The sequence below is a fragment of the Palaemon carinicauda genome, chromosome 20 (assembly GCF_036898095.1).
Source record: "Palaemon carinicauda isolate YSFRI2023 chromosome 20, ASM3689809v2, whole genome shotgun sequence".
NCBI lineage: Eukaryota > Metazoa > Arthropoda > Malacostraca > Decapoda > Palaemonidae > Palaemon > Palaemon carinicauda.
Genome location: NC_090744.1, coordinates 107,457,665 through 107,467,317, shown reverse-complemented (window position 1 = coordinate 107,467,317; position 9,653 = coordinate 107,457,665). Strand labels below are relative to the sequence as shown.

The 9,653-nt window shown below is 33.8% G+C and overlaps 1 protein-coding gene across 1 annotated transcript in view; it reads left to right on the top strand.

Moving 5' to 3' along the window:
- Window positions 1-8,934, top strand: part of LOC137614355 (uncharacterized) — a 283,239-nt gene extending 274,305 nt beyond the window's left edge. Inside the window, 10 exon segments of the mRNA XM_068344137.1 lie at window positions 31-299; window positions 1,681-1,798; window positions 2,183-2,389; window positions 4,222-4,832; window positions 4,834-5,410; window positions 5,871-6,097; window positions 6,431-6,620; window positions 7,263-7,346; window positions 7,529-7,645; window positions 8,616-8,934. Of these exon segments, the coding sequence (XP_068200238.1) occupies window positions 31-299; window positions 1,681-1,798; window positions 2,183-2,389; window positions 4,222-4,832; window positions 4,834-5,410; window positions 5,871-6,097; window positions 6,431-6,620; window positions 7,263-7,346; window positions 7,529-7,645; window positions 8,616-8,749 (2,534 nt within the window). The 3' untranslated portion in view covers window positions 8,750-8,934.
- The last annotated feature ends 719 nt before the right edge of the window (window positions 8,935-9,653 follow it).

Below are 9,653 nucleotides of genomic sequence, written 5' to 3'. Positions count from 1 at the left end.
CATGTATATTGTTTTCTCTCTTAATGACAGGAGAAGGCCCCTTTATTCTCCTTGTGCCCTCGCAGTCAGCCTTCTCCAAGTTGTCTCGTCAAGAACTATTTGACCTAGCCCGTGGGACCGACCTCTCTTACCACGTGATTCCCCTGCAAGGTCAGACTCCTCCTGAAATCACTAACGATTCCACTTTTATGACCCTGCTGGGACCCAAGTTGAGGTTCAACGTGCATGGTGGAGTCACCTATGCCAACGGCGTGCCAGTGACCCGTGGGGATCTTACGTTCTCTTATGGCACTATACAGGTTAAGATAAATTAGGTCATTGCCCATCAGTTTCAATGTTTTAGATTTAGATTGCCTATTGGAAATATTCTTTATATTTAAATTGCCTATTGGAAATGCTCTTTTGTTTTAGATTGCATGTTGGAAATACTCTTTAGGTTTAAATTGCCTAATGGAAATATTCTTTAGATTTAAATTGCCTATTGGAAATGCTCTTTAGATTTAGATTGCATATTGGAAATGCTCTTTTGTTTTAGATTGCATGTTGGAAATGCTCTTTAGATTTAGATTGCCTTTTGGAAATACTCTTTTGGTTTAGATTGCCTATTGGAAATACTCTTTGGATTTCTATTGCCTATTGGAAATACTCTTTAAGTATAGATTGCCTATTGGAAATACTTTATAGATTTATATTGCCTTTTGGAAATACTCTTTTGGTTTAGATTGCCTATTGGAAATACTCTTTGGATTTCTATTGCCTATTGGAAATACTCTTTAAGTATAGATTGCCTATTGGAAATACTTTATAGATTTATATTGCCTTTTGGAAATACTCCTAAAAATAACGGAAATCCCATTTTGAAAATAACGTGAATCTAGCTCTAAAAATAATGTGAATTATAGCTTTAAAAATAACGTGAATCTAGCTCTAAAAATAATGTGAATCTAGCTTTGAAAATAACGTGAACAAAGCTTTGGATATAAAGTTAATCTGGATGTGAAAATAACGCGAATCTAACTCTAAGAATAATGTAAATATGGCTTTGAAAATAACGTGAATCTAACTTTGAATATTACGGGATTCTAGCTTTGAAAACTTTGCAAATCTAGCTTTGAAAACTTTGCAAATCTAGCTTTGAAAATAATGTGAATCTAACTTTAAATAGAACGGGATTCTAGCTTTGAAAACTTGGCAAATCTAGCTTTGAAAATAACGGGAATCTAACAATGAATATAATGGGATTCTAGCTTTAAAAACTACGCAAATCTAGCTTTGAAAATAACGCGAATCTAACTTTGAAAATGACGTGAATCTGGGTTTGAAAGTAACGTGAATCTAGCTTTGAAAATAGCGTGAAACTAGCTTTAAAGATAACGCTAATCTAGTTTTGAAAATAACGTGAATCTTTCATTGAAAATAACGCGAATCTATCTTTGAAAATTAACCTGAATTTAGCTTTTAATATCTTTAAAGGGAATGTAACTTTGAATATAAAATGAATCTAGCTTAAAAAATAACACTAATCTAACTTTGAAAATAACGCGAATCCACCTTACATGGTTTAATTTTCCCAATGAACTAAGATACAAGAATTACTGCCTATTCTAATAATATAAATAGTTTTTAGCCTCTTTCTGCTTTGAGAACTCTTCTGATCTCTCTTAATGTTCCTCCTTATAGGTAGTAGATGACATCCTGCAACCTCCGGTTGGAGATCTCATGAGTGTTTTAGTGAATACTGGCCTTCCTCTCAGTCGAATCACTACGCTTCTCACTGTCGTTGGTGACTTCGAAAAAGGTAATTAGATTTTAGATCTATGAGTCTATAACTTGATTTCTTTGGCCACTACATATTTTTACAGCCAAATTCATGAGTGCACATGTAGTCCCTAAAAAAATAGTGAATCAAAATCCTAAAGTTTGTAAACTTATTATGATTTTTTTTTTTAATTCCTCTTTACATTTTCATATCATTCCACTTCTCAAGTTCTTCACTCAATAAAGCAAATAATTCAAAATCCTGAAGTTTGTAACCAAAAGAAAAAATGTATTTAGAATTTCTTTTTTTTTTCAGAATATCTATATTCTTATATAATTCAACACCTCAAGTTTTTTTATCTAATTATCACTTTACTAGTACCCATTGATATCTTTTCTGAATCTATTTATTAATCTTTCATAGGAGTCTATACACTATTGGCTCCCCCTGACTCGGCCATATCCTCGAAAGGATATGCATGGCCGGGAGTCCTGATGCAAAGAGCCCTAGGGAAGGACTTACTTGAAAAACATATGCTGAAAGGAACGTGGTATTCCGAAGGACTTCTTCTGCATCGGACAATGACAACGTTAGCAGGAACCTCAGTCACATTCAGGAGAGAAGCAGATGGTATGTTCAAGTGAGATGTTTTCTGTCTTGATGTATGTATATAACTACAGGCTAATGCCTAGAAAATAAAAGCAGGCTAGGTCCAACAGGTAACTGTTTATTTTGACTTTCAATATCAAAAGAGTGGAGGTTTCACATCTTAGATTATGTGAAAAGGTAAAATGAAGTTTTGCCATGTAGACCTGATATGACATAACCAGCTGAAGATGAAAGACTTTGATACTTCAAAAACCCCTTTTAACGTGTGTTTCGACTGTATTTTTTTTCTACCCCCGTATAGCTTATCATATGGTAAAAATATATGATTTAGATAAGGAAATTTATCCCATTGTAGCCGTCTCCAGGGGTTGTCTTAATAATGCCTTGGCCTCCCACTGGTTAGGGTCAAGTCACAGAATTGGATGGTCAGAGGCAGAAAAAATAATCCATGTAAATGACTATTTCCAAAGGAATATTGTTGAATCCTTTTTAATCTCCTGTACCAAAGATAGAAATTTGAATGTAGGCCCAGGTCTGTTTTCGGTTAATCCAGTATTATCCTTTTATCTAAAATCTGACCTTTCCGGAATTATTAAGAAACTGACAGCTGTTGGATCCCCTTCTCCTGTATAAATACGATGTTTTTGTATATGTATTCTCATTGTTGAGTCTGTTGATGTCCTGAGTGGATGAAAGTACTAACTCCAATCAAGTCTGTTCATTTTTCCTGTCGTGGCTATAATACATTTTATATTCATCACGTGTCAGCTTTCATGATTTCTACACATATCAAATATATATCTTTTCATGGAAAAGATTTAATAACTTTGAACTACAAAAGGACATTTCTTATTGGAAGCATTAAATATCATGAAGATTCTACGTTTATAGGAATCGTTTACCTTCAGACCATCTATCTTTTTATTTGAGTCATATTATGAAAATAAAAATCAGTACTCAACTTCTCTATAGCCGTTTAACTTCATACTCCATATTTTCACCATACACTAATTTTAGTTAAATCACTATTAAGAAATTTAGCAACTTCAAGTCTATAGCCAGGAATTGTAATTAATGCAAAAAGAGTAGCATCATCTGCGTATGCAACGAGCTTGTTTTGTTTACTTTCAACTTATCACTGGTTAGAACTATAGTAAACTGATAATTTTGAGCTTGATTTGTTTACTTTCAACTTATCACTGGTTAGAACTATAGTAAACTGATAATTTTTCAATGATAGCTCATCATCAGACTCATTCTCTACTTCTACTTAAAAACTTTATTGTTTGAGGCATGTTTTAATAATGAGTCACCGTTACTTTTTATATATTTATTCAAGGGTAGAATGTTATGTACCATCTGTGCACCACCTCCAAAATTCAATTGCAAGCTTATTGCCTCATTTTATGGAACTGTCATCTGTAAGTTACAACATGTGTTAATGTATTACAGATACAAGAGTATATCAATCTATATTTTTAGACAGAATTTCAATTATACAAATGTATTTACTGATTTATTTTTCCCAGAATTAACTGAAATTATGTGAACGTATATACCAGATACTGCACGTTTCGTTTTTCTTATTTTGTCATCAAAGGTATTTGTTCACTCATTTACATAAAGTACCTTATGTTTTTCTTAATTTGATCTAGTCAGGTACTCGTTTCCCCCATTTATTATACAAAAGTGTCATTCGTGAGGAATCTATTTTATTTACTTTCGCATATCAATCAACTATAGATTCTATTATTTTCTCTTACTTTAGATTCAAGAAAAGAATATAAATAGAACGATTTGCTAATTTTGTTATTAATTATGATAAACTAAATTATGATTGTCCTTTTCTTCAGGCACCATTACAGTAAACGGCGTACCAATGAGAGGCTGCAATTTATCTGCCACAAATGGAGTCGTCCATGTTGTAGCTGATGTCATACCTGACTCGGATCTTGGTTCTGATCCAACCGCAATCCCTAATCCATTCATTCTTCAGACCGAATCACCTATATTTGAAAGCTTTGTCAGTGGAGGTGACATAGTTCCAGAGGTCCCTGTCATCTCTGGTCTGTATGATCTGCCAGATAGAGATCCTTTCAAGGAACTGTTACCATTAAAGACAAAGACAGGAAGTTCATCAGCTTCCAGAAGAGACGGTCTTCCTTCTCCAGCACTGAAAACGCAGTTACCAGACGCAGCGATAGTTCAGACCCTATCTAGAAGCGGCCAGAATATTCTAAGTATCCCACACACTTACAATAACATTCAGACTATTGAAAATAAGAATAATAATCACAACACAATAACAAGTGCCACCACATCTGAAACAATTGAACCATGCTGCCAACAGGAAAACTTTGTACTTGCTAGTTTTCTGGAAATGCTTGATAGGTCTTCTGAAGATCACCACAGAGAATCAGACACACAAAAGTCTCATGCAGAAGGACAAGAGCACAAGGTCACACCCCCTACACATTAATAATTTTGCACAAAATATTGTTAAGCCACTGCCACTGATAGGAACTGCTGTGCCCCAGTTGCTGAGCACTGAAGGGTTTTATGGCAATGGTGCTAAAGTCGATACTTTTGGAAGTTCCATCATAAGTGATATCCTTCAGATAACAACAGATCCTCCTATCGCCAGAGTAATTGTAGATAAACCTGCCACAACATCAGATTTTATCATTCTCCTCGACTCTCCTCCTCACCCAGATATCAATGGGCTTCCAGCCAGTGGGAAACCTGAAGTTAAAGATATTTTTGGATCTCATAACTCGTTAAATCATACCTTAGCAAACATTTATCCCCAAATCACAGAGAATTTTGAAGAAGAAAGATTTACTGATAGTACTGAGAAAAAGAGCCAGCAAAGTACCCCAGTTTTAGTTCCTGATGGACCCTTCATCTGGAGGCCTGAAAATGTCATCACAGTGGAAGAGAGAAAATATATGAATATCATTTCTCTTATGAAGAGACTTAATCTCACAAAGTTTGCTGAATTGGTAGAGATTTCTGGGCTTACTAGGACGCTTAATTTAGATGGTTAGTATCGTTACTCACTTTACTATGAAAAACACTCATAATATAACTAAGCAGTAATTGATAATGTTTTGAATTTTTTTGTAAGAACAGAGCATATGAACGTATAATTCTATCTATCTATCATGATATACTTGTCAAATGACCTCTCTCTCTCTCTCTCTCTCTCTCTCTCTCTCTCTCTCTCTCTCTCTCTCTCTCTCTCTCTCTCTCTCTCTCTCTCTCTCTCTCTCTCTCTCTCTCTCTCTCTCTCTCTCTCTTATGCACATACATTATATATGAAATGAAAAATATACCAATTAAACAAACATGTACAAACTGAAATATACAGGCTAGAAAATTGTCTTTCTGGACACTCATGTTGTACCCTTATTCATACTTTCTCCTAAGCGGTACACTTCTGTCTCTCTATACCCATTGCCATAAAAATTAAAACTCCAATCTTCTTCTCATTACTGTCCAGGACCATGGACCGTGTTTGCTCCCAGCAACAAAGCAATCGAAGCCATACCGCATAAGGCTTTAGAAGACATGGTGGCTCACCCTCGCTTCTTGAGGCGAGTCGTGTCTTACCATGTAGTGCCAGGGAGGTTCCTCAGTGCCACGGAGTTCCGTCCAGATGTTCATCTTCCCACGCTGCACGCGGGACATACCCTCGTTCTATCTTACTACACAGAGGGGCCCCTGGCTGTAAGTACTGCATTTAAGGATAAAGTAAGTTATGGTAACTATTTTTTTTTAATTCATTATTTAGAACGAATGTGAGATATGATTATTTAGTGCATAGTAGCGTGAAATTAGTTTTTTCCTAAAATATCTGTTCAAGACTTGTGATTTTCTGGTAAATGTATTAGAATAGAATTAAATAAGATGACTGAATCCTTCATCCAATCATTATCTAGAGCAGATATGAACCAAGATGTTAATCTCAAATATCCACCTGTCCAGGTAAGGTCAATATACCACTAACCCACACTGGGTATTTCATATGCACTGTTCATAAGTTCTTATATACTTTTTCAGAGATGGGTGGCCGGTGGAAGTGTCATCTCTGACCTAGATGAGGAGGCAAACAATGGAGTTATTCACATTCTCGATCAGATGCTATATGCTCCTTATGGTCACATGATCGCCACAATATCACTGTCTCCTTTGCTCACCATCTTTTCGGAAATTCTGTCCAGGGACCCCGACATGCAGGCATATCTTTCAGGTATGAATAGTGATTAGAATGGAAGATTTGCTAAGGCCTTTTACAAAATTTACTCCAAAAATTATTGTGTTAGTTTCTTCTATAGACCTATTCATGTTTTCCAATCGTGTGTTTAGACCTGACATCAACAACTCATGTTTTGTTCCAGCATTACTACTAAAGAAAGGTAATCCGCATCAAATACTCGCTATGTATTCTCTTAATTAAAGAACATGATTACAATTCACATAATTTGATATGGAAGCAGATTTATTCCTCATCCTTATCATGAAAGTCAATGTTTAAATTTCTTAATTGTTATTTGATTTTGGCTTTCAAACTAAAGATCCCACTTACAACTTCAAATCCATATTAAAGATTACTGCCTGATGGCAGGTATATTTTTATGTAAATTCATAGCACCACAGATACGAATATGAAACTAATTATTTTTTATTACGTGCTTTTGGAATTGATGTCTACATTGCCTATGCACTTCTAGTTTTTACATCATTATAATCATTTCACACTGAATGATAAAGATCCACATTATGTTACAAGTCGATTAATAGACCATACAAACAGAAGGGCAGAGGGTTACAGTGTGGTTTGATGCCCCATTTTCTTGCTGTTTATACAAAGATATTTTTTTCTCCTTTCCAGGACTGAACCCCGTGACAGTATTCGCTCCAGAGGATGATTCGCTGAGAAACACTACCATTTCTGAAGACCCTCTAGTCAGGCGAGGTAGGCTGGAATTCACTGGGGATTGGAATATCCTTAACGTTGGTACAAAAACAATCAAAACAAGGGGTAGAATGTACAAACATTCAATTGTTATGATAAGAAACACCTGCAAACTCAAATTCCACCATCATTCAAATAGTAGATATAGGATTAATTGCTATCAAATTCTTTTTATTCCACAGCGTGGATTCTATCTCACATCGTAGAGGGCACCTGGTACACAGCTGGTTTCTCCAACACTTGGCCCCTTGTCACTCTCAGTAACAGCACGCTGGTCACTAAAGTATTACCGAGTCCAGGTAAGAAGAAGGAACTTTGATATATATATATATATATATATATATATATATATATATATATATATATATATATATATATATATATATATATATATGTGTGTGTGTGTGTGTGTGTGTTTGTGTATATATATATATATATATATATATATATATATATATATATATATATATATATATATATATATATATATAGCCTATATATATATATATATATATATATATATATATATATATATATATATATATATATATATATATATATATATATATATATATATATATATATACACACACACGAACACACACACACACACACACACACACACATATATATATATATATATATATATATATATATATATATATATTTATATATATATATATATATATATATATATATATATATATATATATATATATATGCGTATGTATGCATGTGCTGCCTTTGAATGTAAAACGTATGTTATAAGTCCTGAGAAATTTATGAATGCCTAAACGTATTTCATTAAAATAGACGTTTTATACCGTAAAATAGAATAACGTCTCAAGCAGGGTTCATTTAAATTTTTAAATGTCTAGAATTATTATAATACCACCTCTAAGCATATATATATTTCAAACGTGAACATCAAACAGGCTTTCAATTATATTGACATATTCACGGGATATGAGTTTTGTAACTGTTTTTTTTTTTCTCATTCACTGTGATCAAGAAACTAAGAGTTTATCAACACTGAGATATTTACAAATCTATCTTAAAGACCCATTAAAGGCCTAAATGTAATCCTAGTTTTTTATTTCTTATTTGGTGAGGATTGCAGTAAAATTTTCTTTAAGTTCTTGATAATTAATGCTGTCTTTAAGACACCACTACAATAAGTGTGATTTTTTTAAATAATGGCAGGTACATAGTATTAAATCATAACTTCATGAATTATAAACTAATTATTTTGTCTGTTTTATTTCCTAGGAAAAGTTACGGTGAATGACATTGAAATTACGTACTCCGATGTGACCGCAGCGAATGGAGTGTTACAAGTTATTAAGTCCCCCCCTCTTACCTCCGACCTAATATTGAAAGAAAACGTATGTCTTTCTTCATAGAAAATGATATTATAAGGGATACTATAACTCTTTATCCTCTTCGATGAATATCTTGTTTTCTACATTATGTAACGTTTCAAGATACCAAAAATATAATTTCTAGTATGTAATAAGCGTTGAGAGAGAAATATATATTATATCTTTCTCTTTGATATTATTTTGTGATGCTGCCAGTATACAAAAACCTGAAAAAATAACAAATGTCATATAATGTTCAGTAATCAAACTTCCTAGCAATATGTGCCAGGTGTATATGGAGAGAATTAACCACGTCTCATATTAAAGTGAGCTTTACCCATTATTCCTTCTATATTAATTTCAATCCTTTTAATACTGCCTATACTATTCTATCTATTTATTTTTCCCTCTTCTAACTATATTGACCTCTGTGCTTGCATTAACAATTATGTGCCAAATGTAACTTGGAAAGAAATTTCGTAATTCAGTAAAAGTATCTCTCTCTCTCTCTCTCTCTCTCTCTCTCTCTCTCTCTCTCTCTCTCTCTCTCTCTCTCTCTCTCTCTCTCTCTCTCTCTCTCTCTCTCTCTCTCTCCCCCCACACACCTAACCCCAAATTTTTCTTGCCTCCTACTGAGAAAAAATACAGAGAAGTAGATATTTGTAGAAAATCATTGTTTCCTGCAGAATTTTCCTGCCTACGCGGTTCAACCTTTCCCATTTCTATCTCCCTTATCAAATTTACTTTTGGTTTTCAACAAATCAACGAACAAGTCTCTCCTTTAAGGTGTTTACTTTTATAAATGAATTAATCAGAAGTGAAGATATTCCTCATGTTATTTGGTGTGACTGATATATAACCTAACCGGTGACCTGTAACGTTAAGTAGATTACTTGAAGTAATTAAGAACAGGAAAGGAAAAAAAAAAGTATTGTAAAGAGGAATT